Consider the following 16,708-nt stretch of genomic DNA (forward strand, 5'->3'; position numbering starts at 1 on the left):
AGGAGATGGTTTGAATAACATAGCTAGTTACTCATTCTATAGGTAACATCACACATAGCAAGACAAGATGAGTCTACAAGCTAATAAATGAAGTGTTTCATAACACCACACATATGTTACTTCCCACTATATAGGTAGTAACATATGCATGTTACTACTCGAAGTTAATCCTCGTTGTGGCTAGTCTCATGTCGTTGTTTTCAACACTAGGGAGACCTAACACCGCTTGATTCTTGGTGGATGCATCTCAAAACGAATTTGTGCATAACACCGTGGAAACTGGCCGCGCTCTGCTCTGCGAGTTGCATCCATCGTCTGCCCACGCCCTCATTCCCCTGTCCAATGCTCGGTCACAGCAACAATAGTGATCAATAGAGTATTCCGCACCGCAACCGCAATGGCTGACTTGTCGTCGCTCCTGCCGGACCTCATCCGCCGCATCAGCTACTGCCTGCTGGACACAACTGACGTCAACTACTACATGGACACGAGGGCTGTCTGCCACAACTGGCGCTCCGCCATGGCCGATAGGAGCAGGCGTACCTCGTCTCCTCTATGCCTTAGTATGTAACCAAGGGTCTCTTGTCGCAATTTTAGTCCTTGGGCCGTTTACCCCGAAAAGGATTAGGTTTAAATGGATTAGGGATGCTCTTGAGAAAAATGTCCCGGAGGAGCTTCTCGCTGTTGACTGTCATCGCCCTGTCCACCAGGTAAGAAACCATGTGCACCCGGCTTCGCATATAGCATACGGAACATCAGCTTCATTTTCCCTGCCGGACATCATCCCTTCTTTCTCATCGATGATCTTGATGGAAGCGCCGCCGGCGCAGCTGGCTGCGGAGGGTCTATGTTAGAGTTAACCTTGTTGTCTGGGTGTCACCATGTTTATTTCGTCGCATTAGTTCGTTCATGCATGTAGTTAAGTTGAAGGCTTGAGGCTGCGGCAGTGAGCGTGCTCGTAGAAGTGTGGAGACGAGTACACATGCAAGCTAATAGTGTCTAGTTAGTTAGTTGAGTTAGCATCAGCTGATCAGTAACATGCACGTCGTGTAGTTTGCATGGATGTGGTTGTTAGCAACATGCAGCTCCGTGTAGTCAGAGCGGCCGAGTCCAGTGGCAGATCAACGTGGAGCTAGAGGCGGATGCAATCAGTTGAGGCGTGCGTCAGGTGTGCCGTTGTGGGTAAGCTGCCTGTACATGCAGGAAGGCTTGGCCGTCGCGTCTGCATGCAACGTAGTGGGGTTAGTGGCTGCGTGTGTGTTGTGTAGGTCTGGTACTTAAACACATGTACTGAGTTCATTTGAGTAGAGAAGAAATAGAGAAAAGGCAAAGGTGTGTGTGCCAAGAGTCTCTGTGCGTATCTTCTTCAACCTCCAGACTTGTGTGTGTTCTTCTTTCTCCTTGGGCAAACCCAACAGTCTAATGGTAGCGCCGGTTTCTCCCCGCCCACAATGGCCAGCCGCTAGTGCTTTGCAGCCCTCTGCCAAACACGCTGAGCTATCACCGTGCTGTGCGCCGGCCAGTGATTCTGGCGGCTGCTATTTCTCGATGGGCATCGCCGTCATGGCTGAGATAGACCACGCCGAGGGGACTTGGCTGAAAAGGACATGAGGAGCATGTAGTACATGGGATTATTGGTAGAGGTGGACCGGAGGAGAGGAGGACAGGGCTGGTGGCGGCAGCGCATGTGTTTGTTGCCCTAAACGATCGTGCAGATCGTGCGTCGATACGGGAGGAGGAGAAGCGAGAGAGTCGGCCTGGTTTTCCTCGGTCTTGATGCGTGGGTAGACCAGAGAGAAAAGCAAAAACGAAAGATAGGGTTCTTTGGGGGAAAATCCGTGGAGGGGCAGGGGGTCGCGCTAGGGGTGGAGGGAGTTAACGAACGAATGAAACTTACGAAGTCCCCCTAAAAGTAGAGATTGTGTCATGTTACTTTTGTTTGTCTGATTTTCTGTGGTGTTGGAATCATTCCATAACATTATGGTGAAGTTTTGTGTTTCTTTTTTATAACTAGTACAATCGTGGATGCTCACATACACTCACATACACCCATTTTTATGAGTGCACGCAGGCACACTCTATCCCTTTGAGCACCTTCGAGATAGTCGACACGAAGGTCTCTTACCACTGAACGAATATCACCGGAAGCCTAAAATAAATCCAGAAAAAGCAAGCACCAGTGCAAAATTTTGGAGATGAACCTGGTGGGCTGGTTCACCGCACATAACCTAACCATCGGAGTTACGCTCAGGTTGCTAAGTTTTTGTGTTTCGACAGCTGTACTTCTAGGGAATCATCTCCACCCTAAGCATGTTCATCCCTCATGGCTTCCTATCTTTTTGGATGGCGCTCAAGGGCTTTCAAAATCCTTTACCAGTAATCAAATTCATGCAGATGAACGAGTAGTAGTAGCGCTACTCTAGTCGGAATTGCAGCCCCTCTCCCGGTATTTCATCTTGCAAAAATTGATACCACACAAAAGATGTCTCCAATTATTTTATTTTTATTATAATTCTTAGCTGTCCGAGTTACTTTATAAAAATTTGGATCTTAGATCTAAAGCAATATACGTATATAATGGTTATGAAAGGATAAAGTTAAGCGTATCTAGGGTAAGTTGTACTCCCTCCGATCTATATTACTTGTCGCCGGTTTAGTATAATTTAATACTAAAGTAAATCAGACAAGTAATATGAATCGGAGGGAGTATCATACTTTATTTAATAGTTGTAAAAATAATTTAAATACAAATTCTAATATGTGCAACTACAGCTTGGTGACTGACCCATGGTCATGGGAACATTTGCTAATATACTGAGACAATATCTCCTCCTCCATAAGAAAAGATCCCAAGCCTTCCTCTTCCTTCAGTCGGCGCTGCCGGCGGTCTGCCCCATCTCAGATGGCCTTTGGGCCATGGAGGTGTGGACAACCTTGGGCCCCCACCGGTGGAAGGGACCCGTTCTAGTTCCCTTTACGTTCAATGTCTTCATTGGGGCTGTGTGGCAGCAGCGATGACCCTCAGTAGGAATAAATGTTTTCCACATTCTATCCTCGTCCTAATGGTGCGTCTAGCGTCGTCAGAGGGCGTGTGGAGGCGTTTCTCCGTCGGAACTTGTGGGATTCGGTCGGTGCTGGTCTTCGGTGGATCTGCTTGAATCCGGTCTACGTTCGTCTTCATTTGGGTGTTTATAGATTTGATGCTTCCGATCTACTAGTTTCTTCATAGGTGATGGTTGCTTCTCTGATGCGCTGGTCTTATGGGGCCTTAGCACGATGACTTTCCAACTGTTTACAACAACAAGGTTTGCCGGGCTCCGACGAGGGAGGAGCGATGACGGCGACACGTCTCTGACTCACTCAACTGCTTGTAGTCGTTGCTAGGTGGTCTCGAAAAGTACACTTATAATTAGAAATTATGAATGCTATCCAACGTTTATTCTTTTTACAAAGTAAAACACCAAGTTTTTGGACTCAAGTCGTTACCCCGTGCAGCTGCACGCGTTGATGACTAGTTTTATATTGAAGTGATATTAAACCACCGACAAGTAATATTGATTGGAGGGAGTATCATAGTTATTTGAGAGTTGTCAAAAAAAGTAAATACAAATTCTAATATGTGGAACTGCAACTTGGTGAGTGACCCATGGCCATGGGTACATTTGCTAATATACTGATACGATACATCCTCCTCCACAAGAAAAGATCCCAAGCTTTTCTCTTCCTCTCGTCGGCTCCGGCATCGTTTTGCCCCATCTCCGATGGCCTTTGGGCCATAAAGGTGATGAGGACCTCGCGCCCCCACCGGCGGGAGAGACCTCATTCTAGTTCTTTGTACGTGCAAAATCTGTCGGTGTCAAAACCGGCGGATCTCGGGTAGGGGGTCCCGAACTGTGCGTCTAAGGTCGATGGTAACAGGAGACAGGGGACATGATGTTTACTCAGGTTCGGGCCCTCTTGACGGAGGTAATACCCTACTTCCTGCTCGATTGATCTTGATGAATATGAGAATTACAAGAGTTGATCTACCACGAGGCCATAATGGCTAAACCCTAGATGTCTAGCCTGTATGATTGTGATTGCCTCTACGGACTAAACCCTCCGGTTTATATAGACACCGGAGGGGCTAGGGTTGTACAGAGTCGGTTTACAAAGGAAGGAATCTACGTATCCGAACGCCAAGCTTGCCATCCACGCAAAGGAGAGTCCCATCCGGACACGGGAAGAAGTCTTCTGTCTTGTATCTTCATAGCCCATTAGTCCGGCCCATGTTACATAGTCCGGACGCTCGAGGACCCCTTAATCCAGGACTCCCTCCGTAGCCCCTGAACCAGGCTTCAATGACGATGTGTCCGGCGCGCAGATTGTCTTCGGCATTGCAAGGCGGGTACCTCCTCTGAATACTCCAAAGCAGCTTTCGAACACCGAAAACGTGTCCGGCTCTACAAAACAAGTAACACACACAACCGTAGAGAGCATAATATTTCACGAGTCCAATCTACTGACAACTTCTGCAATGTGACACCACGTCCTTGTCCGATCCTTATTTCGAACCCTTTTTTTAGCCTCCCGCCCCACGTTTCAAGATGCGGTTTTATTGGCACGTCTTGTCGAAGCAGAGATGTGTCCCCTTATTGCGGGATTCTCATCAATATGGGCGTGGGTAATCCGACCGCCCCGTTGGCACGATTCCTTGGGAATAGGCAAGTTTTAAGGCCCATGAGCAGGCGTTCGATATTCATCGCCGTTATAAAGGAGCACAGACCCGTCTTTCTCTTCTACGCCTACCTCTTCCTCAACTTTTTCAACCTCGAGCTCCAACACCCAGGTTTCAACTTAAATCGCTCCAAGCCTGCCAGTCATGTTCGGACCCAGCCTTCAAGGCCGGTGGGTGGCCTCCTTCGTCACAGAGGAGGATATCGCGAAGCTCCGGGCGGCAAGGTCCCTGACCGTGGAAATCCTCCACAGGCTCCCTGCTAAGGGGCAGGTTATTCCTACACCCAGATCCGGCGAGAGGGTCATATTCATCTCTCACTTCCTCCGGGGGCTAGGGTTCGCTCTCCACCCCTTCGTTCGTGGCCTCATATTCTATTACGTGCTAGATTTTCATGATCTAGCTCCGGACTCCTTTCTTCACATCTCGGCGTTCATTGTCATGTGCGAGGCCTTTCTCCGCATTCCCCCACACTTCGGCTTATAGCTCAAGACCTTTAATGTGAAGCCGAAGGTAGTCGATGGGGAGCAAGCGGAGTGTGGCGGTGCTATGGTGAGCAAGCTCGCCAATACTCTTTGGCCAAAGGGCTCCTCCACGGAAACTTCCAACCTATGGCAGTGGGAGTGGTTTTACATCACTGAACCCCGCGGCACCAAGTGGGCAGCTACACCTGCGTTCTGATCTGGCCCTCCATTACGACTCGCATCATGGATTAATAAGGGGCTGGACTGGGGATCAATTGATGAAGTGCAGACGCTACAAAGCCGTGTCTGGAGCCTCCTTGAAAAGGACACCGGCCTCATCAACGTGATCCAGGTAATGCTAGTCCGCCGGGTCCTGCCATGCCAGCGACGGCCTCTCCGTATGTGGGAGTTCAACCCGGAAGGACCACGGACCCTTCAGCACTTCTTCGGCACAACGCATAGAGGGGAAGCAGTGGCCGGATACAACCGAGGACATCGGCCTCGAATGCAACCATCCGGATACGTCGGTAAGCACTCGACTCCTGAACACAGCTTGGTTGATTATCCTGTATCAATATACTGAGAAACCTGTCTTTGACCAGGGATGGATAAAGAAGGTGGAGCGAATTAGGTGTTCGGCTCCACTTCCCGAAGACTCAGCTGATCCTGTGTTGACAAGGATGCTGGCCCCGGCGCCGTATCAAGTGCCGGCAAAGGAGGGCAAAGAGGAGAGCAAAAAGGCCAAAGGTGGCTTCCACTCTAAAGGTACACCGGACGCTATGTCCGGGGAGACCGGAACTCCCTCTTCTGAAGACGAAGGGGAAGAAGAAGCTGATATCCCTTCTCCCCATGGGAAGAAAAGGACCGCCTCTGAAGATTTGAAGGTGGAGGCTCCCAAGAGAGGGAAAATGTCCCTGTCAGACGGTTCGGGTTCGGAAGACAACGTTGCCACACAGTTCCTCCGTAAGGACAAGCCTTTCGCTGAATCGTAAGTGAACAAGGGTATTCTAGACATATCCCGTTCTTTTCATATCACAAGGGTAACATCTTAAATATATCTTTGCAGTCCGGCCCGCAGTCTTCCTCAACAGTCCTCCTCCTCGCGTGACCTGCTTCCGGAGATGATGGAAAGCGAGACGCCTCCACAGGCTTCCTCGCCCCTTAAGGCGGACGACTTCGAGGTGTCATCTCGGAGGGTCTCCCACGATCATCAAGTGGTGCGGGGGCAATGAAGACAGCACCCGAAGGTGATACTTCGGTCGTCAAGGGTCCGGGGTGTGCAGCCCCTACGGGGACCAACAATAAAGGACCCGGACTATCCGGTTTACAGCCGAAGACGACTCTAGGGTCGAGTAAACATATCCCTTCGAAGGGAATTCGTACTCCAGGAGCTGTTTCCAGGTATCCGGAGGCGCCAGATACATTAATGGGCATGTTGCAGAATGCATCCATCTCAGAGGAACATCGTACCTTAATGGGTATGGTAGTTGAGAGGATTCTTTCCACAAGAAGCGGATTCAATGAAGCCTTCACAGGCCTACTAAGAGGCTTTGAGGTATGTAATGTAGTATTTTAACCATTCTTTACATGCAGAATGTGCCTGCGTATAGATAGTAGCCCCTGAGACTCTGGTCGGCTTCCACAGGGAGGCGATCAGAGGATCAAAAAGATATGCTCAGAAAATGACATGATTAATTTGAAAACAGGTTGTTATGTCAATGGCGACTACCCACGCCGCGGAAGTTGCAGATTTAAAGCAGAAACTTGAGTGAGCGGATGAGGACATTACTCTTATTAACAGGCGGCTCGACGAGGCACAAGGTATGTTTTGGGGCCGTCAGCTTATGCATGTATAATAATATGAGCACGAAGCTGGGAATTATATACTGGGACATGCATAATTGCAGATGGTGCTGCTGCGGTTGAGACCCTTCGGGCTGAACTTGCCCGGGCCAAGGAGCAAGCCAGAGTGAGCAATGCGGCTGTCAAGAAGGCAGCTGCTAAGTTAAAGACCGAACAAGCCGCTCGGTGCCAGTGCGAGGAGAGAATATCTACCATGGCGCGAGAGCTGAAGGATGCCACTAGCCAATGCGAATCACTCGAGAAGGATAACAAAGCCAAGGCAGGCGAACTCAACAAGGCTTTACAAGAGGCGCGAGAGGCACGGTCCGAGTCTAGAGCGGCTCGGGAGGAGATCCAGCAAGCTGGGGAGATAGCGGCTGGTAAGCCCTTTATATTTCAGACTAAATTCGGCGACTCGAAGTATGCTCTGCTTAATCAATTGTGGAGTTCTCCAGACCCATTCTTGGACCTGCCGAAGAGTGTCGCCGATGCGGTGCAGTTTTACCAAGCGCAAGACGGTCGTGCAGTGGAGAAGCTTTTCTGGTCACAGTTCAACGTGCCAAAGCGCCCATCGTTGCTGAACGAACAAAATGGCCCAGTGGGCCGAGCTCCACAAGGTGTCCGGAGCTGCCATGAAGGCAGTCGTGGTATGGCTGTGGCCAACTGGGCCAATTCCGAACAGTTATTTCGGTTTGGTGCAGCGACTTGTTGATGCGGTGCCGCATATCGACGCCGTTAAGCGGTCGGCGTGCATTGAAGGTGCACGGTGGCCTTTGCCCGTGTCAAGACGTACTGGGCAAAAATGAAGGCCGCCGATGTTGCAGCAAACAGTCCACCCGAAGGTAAGGACCATCGCACACCAGAGCATTATTTTGAAGATGTCCTAGAGGGCGCCCGCTTGATAGAGGGTCAATGCTCGAAGGATATAATGTTCGAGTGAATGTATCAGAATTGTGATAACAATATTATGATATATTAAGGCTGTGTTATATTTATGCCTTTTGCCTGAAAGGCATTTCCTCCTGTGCGGCCGTTTTTTTATAATCTGAAGGTTTGCCAGTCGTCGGCTTCAGCCCCCCTCGCATATAATGCGGGGGTGTTTGGAATAGCAACTGACTACACTTGACCCAACGTCGTGGTCTGTGAAGGAGGTGTCAGTGCGGCGAACTAGGCAACCGGACTATAGGGCTTTAACACCTTCACTTGGCCATAGGAGTTTGACGGTGGGTCTATGATATAGCCCCTTGTATGTACGCGGTTATCTGAATAAGGCTGCGCTACGTAGGTGACCGAAAAATGGTCCTTCGTGTTATACGAAAGAAATCGCAAAAGATTTTAATAAGTCGCCGAGTGGTTGACCAGCTCTCGCCACATCATGACAGTCAGTTTTCGGCTTTCTCTACTGAGGTGTTTAACCAGGTGAACCGGAAACACAATCGCAGTAGTTCTCCCTTTACTACCCTAGCCGATAGAGCGGAACGTAAGGCAGTAAGCACAGGAGCCGGGCAACCCAACTATTGACCAAAGACATGATTCGGAGCTGATGCATATAATGCCAAAACTCGTGAAGCCGAAGTATGCTGTAGAGCTGTTCGGACTTGTTGGCAATTTAATATGTTGCCGTATTGAGCCCCTGGCGATTAGTGCCGAGGTGTGTATGTGAAACCACCGAAAAGGTACAATACAGTTCTATGAGGAAAAGTAAGTACTGAAGACGGATTATGTCCATTGGAATGTGATTGATACTTTGAGCGCAATCTTACAGATTATAACACCTCTACCCAGGTCATTTTACATGCCAGGGGTCGAAGGCTGAGGAGAAATGCTATATCCAGGTTTTAAATAGAGTGTTTGGTCTACAAAAAATCTTTTGGACCTCCTGTCGCACTTCTGCGCTGCCTTTGCCTTAGCGAAGAGGATTCCTTAAAAGGAGCAATCTTTGGTTGCTTGGACGAAACTGGGCTCCAAAAGAGTCCTTGCAGGTCCATAGGATGAACAGGTTTTGATTCATTTGTGACAAAAGATAAAAAATAGTTTAAAAAGAAGGGAGAAAAGCTGTAGGAGGACAAACCGTGCTGTAGGCCTGTCCGCATTGTGCCTCCGTCGACGACCAAGGTATTTTAAGTGCGTAATTATGCGTGTGCGATGTGAACTTCGCGGGCATATGCGGCGAACGACGGAGGCGGAACTGCTAATCCAGCTCTAAAATTGACCGGTCTTGTGTAGTAGAGGCCGGTGGCTTAATGGCCGATGAGGTATGCGGTTTAACGAGTCCGCTTTGTACTTCGGCTGTGATGGCCGTGGTGTACTCCTCGGAACGGAGGGGGTGTTCCGTGTTTCCATTGATCGTTATGATGCCGCGTGGACCGGGCATGATAAGCTTTAGATAGGCGTAGTGTGGGACTGCATTGAAACGAGCGAACGCGGTCCGCCCAAGCAGTGCATGGTATCCACTGCAGAACGGAACAATATCGAAGATCAAGGCTTCGCTTTGGAAGTTGTCCGGTGAACCGAAGACGACTTCCAGTGTGATTGAGCCCGTACAGTGAGCTTCTTCACCATGTATTATACCTTTGAAGGTAGTTGTGGTGGGCTTGATCCTTGAGGGATCAATGCCCATTTTGCGAACAATGTCTTGATAGAGCAAATTAAGGCTACTGCCGCCGTCCAGAAGGACTCGTGTGAGATGGAATCCATCAATGATTGGGTCGAGGACCAAAGCTGCCGAACCTTTGCGACGGATACCTGTTGGGTGGTCATTGCGATCAAAAGTGATCGGACATGCTGCCCATGGGTTAAATTTTGGTACGACCGACTTTATGGCCTAGTCGTCTCGTGGTATGCGCTTGCGCTCCCTCATAGGGATATGCGTCACAGATATCATGTTTACTATTTTTACTTCGGGGGGAAATTGCTTTTGTCCCCCGGTGTTTGGCTGGCGAGTCTCCTCGTCTTCGTTGTCACTAGGCGGCCCTTTCCCTTTGTGTTCGGCGTTGAGCTTGCCTGCTTGTTTGAAAACCCAACAATTTCTGTTGGTATGGTTGGCGGGTTTGTTGGAGCTGCCATGAATTTGACAGGGCCGATCCAGTATCCTGTCTAAACTGCATGGGCCATCTTTGTTTCCCTTGAATGGCTTATTCCGTTGACCGGATTTGGACGCTTGTTTTTATTGCGTCGAGGCTTGCCATTGCCATCCCTGACCTCAGAGGTCCAGGATCGCTGGTGCTATTGTTTCGTCGAGCCAGCCAGCTATCTTCTCCCGCGCAGAAGCGGGTCATTAGTGCGGTAAGAGCTGCCATAGACTTTGGTTTTTCTTGGCCGAGGTGACGGGCCAGCCACTCATCTCGGACGCTATGCTTAAAGGTCGCTAGGGCTTCGGCGTCCGGACAGTCGAGGATTTGATTCTTTTTAATTAAGAACCTGGTCCAGAGCTTCATGGCTGACTCTCCGGGCTGCTGGATGATGTGACTGAGGTCATGGGCGTCCGGAGGCCGGACATATGTACCTTGGAAGTTGTCGCGAAAGGCGTCTTCCAGATCTTCCCAGTTGCCAATAGAGTTTTCTGGGAGGCTGTTTAGCCAGTGTCGAGCTGGTCCCTTTAATTTTAGTGGGAGATATTTGATGGCATGAAGATCATCACCGCGGGCCATGTGAATATGGAGAAGAAAAATCCTCAATCCATACCGTGGGATCTGTTGTTCCACCATACGATTTGATATTCACGGTTTTAAACCCTTCTGGGAATTCGTGCTCCATTACTTCATCAGTGAAGCAGAGGGGGTGTGCGGCGCTTCTATATCGGGCCAAGTCGCGAGTAGCTCGGATGGAGTCCGTCTGCGGTTTTCGGCCCGGGCGTGATTATGCTTGTCACGTGCAGCTAGATAGCCGTCGTCGCGCGTTGGGGCGCGCCCCCTCGATCCGTAGATCGATCTGGTCTGACCTGCTCTACTGTCCAGGTCTTGCCGCAGGTCATATGTATATCCCCGAGCTGTTATATCTCTACCTTTACGGCGAGGTAGTATGGGCTGGTGTTCGGCTTGAGTTGTCGTTTTGTCTCGGCCACGAGGTGGTCGGTCAGCCACATTACGTGTTGATGGTGCGGGCTCGAGGGCCTCGTCATCAAATTGGGGTAGCAGTTTACGTTTCGGGTAACTTTTGGTTGGGCGCTGGAGGCCGTATTCCTCGGCTGCCAGGACATTAGTCCATCTATCGTTGAGCAGATCTTGATCAGCTTGAAGCTTCTGCTGCTTCTTTCTCAGGCTCCTTGCAGTGGCAATTAGTCGGCACTTAAAGCGCTCCTGCTCAAGAGGTTCCTCAGGTATGATAAAATCTTCGTCACCGAGGCTCACCTCGTCCTCGGAGAGTGGGAGATAATTACTGTCCTCCGAGTCTTCGTTTACGGCCTGTTCGTCAGGGCTAACTTGCCCATCTTCCCGATTGTCCTGTTCGAAATTTGGCTCGACGGGGTCTTCTTTGTCTTTGGCATCGCCCGGAGTGTTGTTGCCTCCTGTGCCGACATTGCTGTGTTTTCCACGGCATGATTAGAGCGGCGCCGCTGACGTCGGCACTTTGGCTGTGTCTCAGGAGGTTTATCCTCGACTGGATCTTCTTTATCATCGCCGCTACCTTCTTTGGGTGTGTCCACCATGTACACGTCATACGAAGAGGTGGCCGTCCAGCGTCCGGTAAACGGCGGGTTTTCGGCCTGCTCCTCTCCGGCATCGTCGTCCATACCGTCGATGTCTTCGGAGCCGTAGTCGAGCATGTCAGTTAAGTCCTCGACAGTGGCTATGAAGTGGGTGGTGGGTGGGACGTAAAATTCCCCGCTCTCAGCCCCTAGTCCGGGCTGGGCGTAGTTCAGACATTGCTCTCCTCTGTAATGATGAGGGATCACATCAAGTCCGGAGCCTCGCTTAAAGGCAAGGTTTGGCCAGGGAGAAGAAAATCCGTGGAGTACGGCGGGAAGGAAACTCCTTGGCCGAGCTCACACGATGCTGACTCCGAGGGTTCGGAGCCGGTGTCTGGAGAAGAGTCCGGCTTCATGATGGTTGCCAGTGACACTACTTCCTTCGGCTCTCCCGTGCTGGGCTCAATGGCCGCAGATAGTCCGGCAGGCTCAGTAATCCCGTCTTCGGACCTGGCGATGCGCTCTGGATCTAAGGCCAGAGCAGAGGTTGAGGTCGTGAACCCTTGGAAGATCAAGTCTCCTCGGATAACAGCGACATAGTCCAGATTTTCAAAACTAATCTGGTGACCTGGGGCGTAGCTGTCAATCTGCTCTAGATGGCCAAGCGAGTTGGCCCGCAGTGCGAAGCCGCCGAATACGAAGATCTGGCCGGGGAGAAAAACCTCCTTCAGGACCGCATTGTTGTAGATGATGGACGGAGCCATCGAACCTCCTGGCGACGACACAGCGGAACTCTCAATGAAAGCACCAATGTCGGTGTCAAAACCGGCGGATCTCAGGTAGGGGGTCCCGAACTGTGCATCTAAGGTCGATGGTAACAGGAGACGGGGGACACGATGTTTACCCAGGTTCGGGCCCTCTTGACGGAGGTAATACCCTACTTTCTGCTCGATTGATCTTGATGAATATGAGAATTACAAGAGTTGATCTACCACGAGATCGTAATGGCTAAACCCTAGATGTCTAGCCTGTATGATTGTGATTGCCTCTACGGACTAAACCCTCCGATTTATATAGACACCGGAGGGGCCTAGGGTTGTACAGAGTCGGTTTACAAAGGAAGGAATCTATATATCCGAACGCCAAGCTTGCCATCCACGCAAAGGAGAGTCCCATCCGGACACGGGAAGAAGTATTCTGTCTTGTATCTTCATAGCCCATTAGTCCAGCCCATGTTAAATAGTCCGGACGCCCGAGGACCCCTTAATCCAGGACTCCCTCAATGCCTTGGTTGGAACTGTGTGGCGGCGGCGATATCCCTCAGTAGGAATTAGATCTCCCACGTTCTATCCCCAGGGGTGTTGAGGTGTGTCTTCATCAGAACTTGCGGATTCGGTCAGTGCTAGTCTTCGCTGGATATGCTCGGATCCGGTCTTCGTTCTTTTTCGTTTGGGTGTATAGATTTGATGCTTCCGATTTACGACATTCTTCATCGGCGATGGTTGCTGCTCTGGTGCGCTTTTCCTATGGGGTGTTAGCACGATGGCTTTTCGATTGTTCACGACAACAAGGTTTGCCCTGCTCCAACAAAGAAGGAGCGATGACGGCGGCGTGATTTCGGCTCACTCAAGTGTTTATAGTCGTCGCTAGGTGGTCCAACCTGATTCTAATTTTTATTACTTTTTTTTATCGAAGTTCGGACTTTATTCAAAATAACAGTAGTCGGTTACAATCTGCCCGTAGGCTGGGTCGGATAAAATCCGGGCTGCTCCCTAGCCAGCATTCCGTCCCATCAAGTGTACAGGCACGCTGAGCACAAAGATGGGCCGGCACATTTTGTTCTCTACCAACATGTCGAACCGAAAAAGAAGTAAAAGTAACGATGTAGTTCGCTAACTCTCTAAAGATGGGCGAAGCAACCGATCTAGAATTGCCTCGCGAGTTCCAGAGGTCGACCAACTGTGAGCAGTCCACCTCCATGATCACATGTGAGAAACCTCGGAGTTGGGCGAAGATGACCCCCTCCCAAAAGGCCAGTAGCTCGGCGATGAAAGGGTCCGAAGCGCCTGGCAAAGGCTTACACCATGCTCCTAGGAAAGAGAGGTGAGAGCGAGCCACCCCCGCCCCTCCCCTAGTCGTATTTGCATACACTGATCCATCAGTGTTTATAGTGATCCATCCCGTCTCCGGAGGACGCCAACCCTGGCTCACAGTTCTGGTCCGTCGTCCCGGAATATCGATGATGGAGAGAGCTTCATGCACCTGATTCTAATTTTTATTACTTGATCGAAAGTCTCTCACGCCAACAAAAGATACTGACAAAATACAAGACTGACGTGGCTCCCCAACAGAAGTTCCAAAAATACCATGATGGTGGCAGTCGAGGTGTTTGATAACTTGACAGGGTAAAAGGCCCAATCCGTACTCTGGTGTCAGGCGGCGCCTGGAGCTAGAACCGGGCGTACAGTAGGTGCTGGAAGTCGTTGAGGATCGCGGCCTCCGTACACATGAGAACGCGCACGCTGCCGTCCTCCTTCCCGTTGTCCATCAGATAGACGAACCCGGCGCGCTCCGACACTGCGCGCAGCATTGCCAGCGGCTTCCCCCACCCGAAGTCCACGTCGTACACCGGCATGCCAAGCCAGCTGATCACCCGCAGCTCCGTCTCTGGCATGCGCCCCGGCGCCGGCTTGCTGTCGATCTCGGTGAGCTCGAAGTAGTCTATCGCCGAGCGCACTAGCTCGTCGTCCATCCGACGGACGGCGCTACTGATCTGGCCGGCCACGAACACCAGGTCCTCCGACTCCGAGGAGGTGACGTCTCGCACCTTGCCAGCCGCGCCAAGCCAGATGATCCCGTTGCCGCAGTAGCCAGGCGGGAGCGGCGGCCTCATGCTGCGCCGGACGCTCGCCGGGAAGGTGAGACGGGTGGTGGCGTCCGGTGGCAGCCGGCGGGCGACGCAGACGCACCGCCACACGTGGGCACTCAGGGCGCAGAACGTGCTCACGCGGCCGCCGTCGCCGCCGACGCAGGCACGCTTGAGAGCGGTGACCTGGTCCTTGGAGACGACGAAAGCCTGGGTGACGACGGTCTCCGACGGCTCGACGGATAGGTTCAGCTTGGGGCAGAAGGCCGAGAAGGCGTCGGGGTGGACCAAGGGTGGGGAGCGCGCGCGGAGGAGGGTGCGGTCGTGGAACGGGAGCTCTAGCGCCGCCCCGCCGCCGCCCCTGGAGAAGGCAGACCACGTCTGCAAGAAGTGGAACGCGCTGATGGCGTCGACGGCGACGTGGTGCAGCGCCGTCCCTAATGCCACCCCGCCGCACTTCAAGAAGGTCACCTGGACAGCGCACAAGATGGACGGCGAGTGGTCTTCGACGCGGGGAACAAAGAGCGTCCTCAGCTCCGGCGACGGCAAGAAGCTGCGGAAGTCGTCGATGGTGAGGTCCGAGCGAGCGACGACGAAGAGCGCGCCCTGGCCGGTGCAGTCGATCTCTGCCCGGCCGTTGCCGTCCATGCCGAGGCGGCCGGCCATGGGGTAGAAAGCCACGAGTGCCTTGGCCATCGCCGCCTTGAGCCTGGCCACGTCGAAGAAGTCACCGGGCTCGGAGCGGTACGGGTAGAAGTAGACGGCGGGGGTGTGGCCTCTGTTGACCAGCATGAGGTCGAGCGGGGAGAGCCACATGCCTCTCCTGGGCGTCTCCTGGCAGGGTGCCACCATGCACGACTCCACCACCTCCACCTCGTCCACACCCATTTTCGTCGCTTTCTTCGTAGAAAGCACCGCGCCCATTTTTCTCCTGCTGACTGAGATGAGGTCGAGTGAAGAGACGGATGTGTAGCGCTCTTGCAGCAGCTCGCGCGCTTCTCCCATTTTATAGTCTACATGCACACGGTCCAGGGGTTTATGTTCTTAAAATGATTAATTTTTTATATTTGAATTGGATAGTGATGGGAAGGATGTGGATGTTCTCACTTGCATCGTGTCGGCTTTGTACCCTTATAAACGCGGAACTTATAAACGGGGAGATTATCATGTTTCAATTCAAATTGTTCCTCTTCTCAAAAAAAAAAAATTGTTTCTAGAAACGACTTGTGTACACCGTTTTGCAAAAAATAGGTATAAAAAGTAGACCTCTAAATATGAAGTGAGATAGATGGCTTGCGAACCATTTACTGTATGGACACTGTGGTGAATCCGTGGATAGATCTGAGAGGATATGTTTTTCACAGTTCACTACATAAAATCTAGCGAAGATGGCATTGGTCGGTAATTTCTTTTGTTTTAAAGTGGATCTAACGGTTGTGGTTTTCTGATGTTTAAAATGAAAGGTCAGATGTTCCTAATTATTGTGAAATTTTCTAGTGTAATTCTATTTTTTTTCTTTTAGCTCGGTTAGCCCGTCAAATACTTTTTTATATATAATAGCGGATAAGTTTTTAGTTCATTATTTAAAATGTAGCGAAGATGGCATTGATGGGTAATTTCCTTTATTTTAAAGTGGATCTAACGGTTGTGGTTTTCTGATGTTTAAAATTAAAGGCTAGATTTTCCTAGTTACTGTGGGATTTTCTAGCGCAATTTCCTTTTTCTGGTTAGCCCGGTTAGCCCGTCAAATACTTTTTTTTATATACAATAGATTCCGGTTGCAAATGTGCACGTGGCCCGGTTGCTCGCTCGCGGCAAGTGAGCTAGCTAAATGGTACTCTCTCCGTCCTACAATGTAAGACGGTTTTTAAGCTGCATTGTCTGACGGAGGGAGTAGTATTCAAAGGCAACAACACTGCAGCTGCGCATCACCCACTGATGAACGGAAAAAAGGAAACAAGCCCATGGTCCCCTTGATGGCTATATTTCAGCTCTCCAAAATAAATAGTTGTCCCACTTCCTTTCTCTCTCTCTCTCTCCATGTCAATAAGCCCACGTAAAATTTGAAGCAGATGTGCACGCCACGCCACACACATTTGTTTTTGGGGGGACATGGTGGTTGGAGTTAAGGCACACGAAAATGACAATGGGCAGGAACACGACGGCGACTGGGGGAAGTGGTGGATCCTTGAGAG

At 50.9% G+C, this 16,708-nt stretch overlaps 1 protein-coding gene across 1 annotated transcript; it reads right to left on the reverse strand.

The window, feature by feature from the left end:
- Nucleotides 1–14,059: 14,059 nt before the first annotated feature.
- Nucleotides 14,060–15,662, reverse strand: LOC109748320 (putrescine hydroxycinnamoyltransferase 1-like). Its single transcript, XM_020307356.3, has one exon. The coding sequence runs from the start codon at nt 15,516–15,518 to the stop codon at nt 14,097–14,099; it is 1,422 nt and encodes a 473-aa protein (XP_020162945.2). The 5' UTR covers nt 15,519–15,662; the 3' UTR covers nt 14,060–14,096.
- Between the last annotated feature and the right edge of the window lie 1,046 nt (nt 15,663–16,708).

This window comes from Aegilops tauschii, chromosome 3, assembly GCF_002575655.3.
Source record: "Aegilops tauschii subsp. strangulata cultivar AL8/78 chromosome 3, Aet v6.0, whole genome shotgun sequence".
NCBI lineage: Eukaryota > Viridiplantae > Streptophyta > Magnoliopsida > Poales > Poaceae > Aegilops > Aegilops tauschii.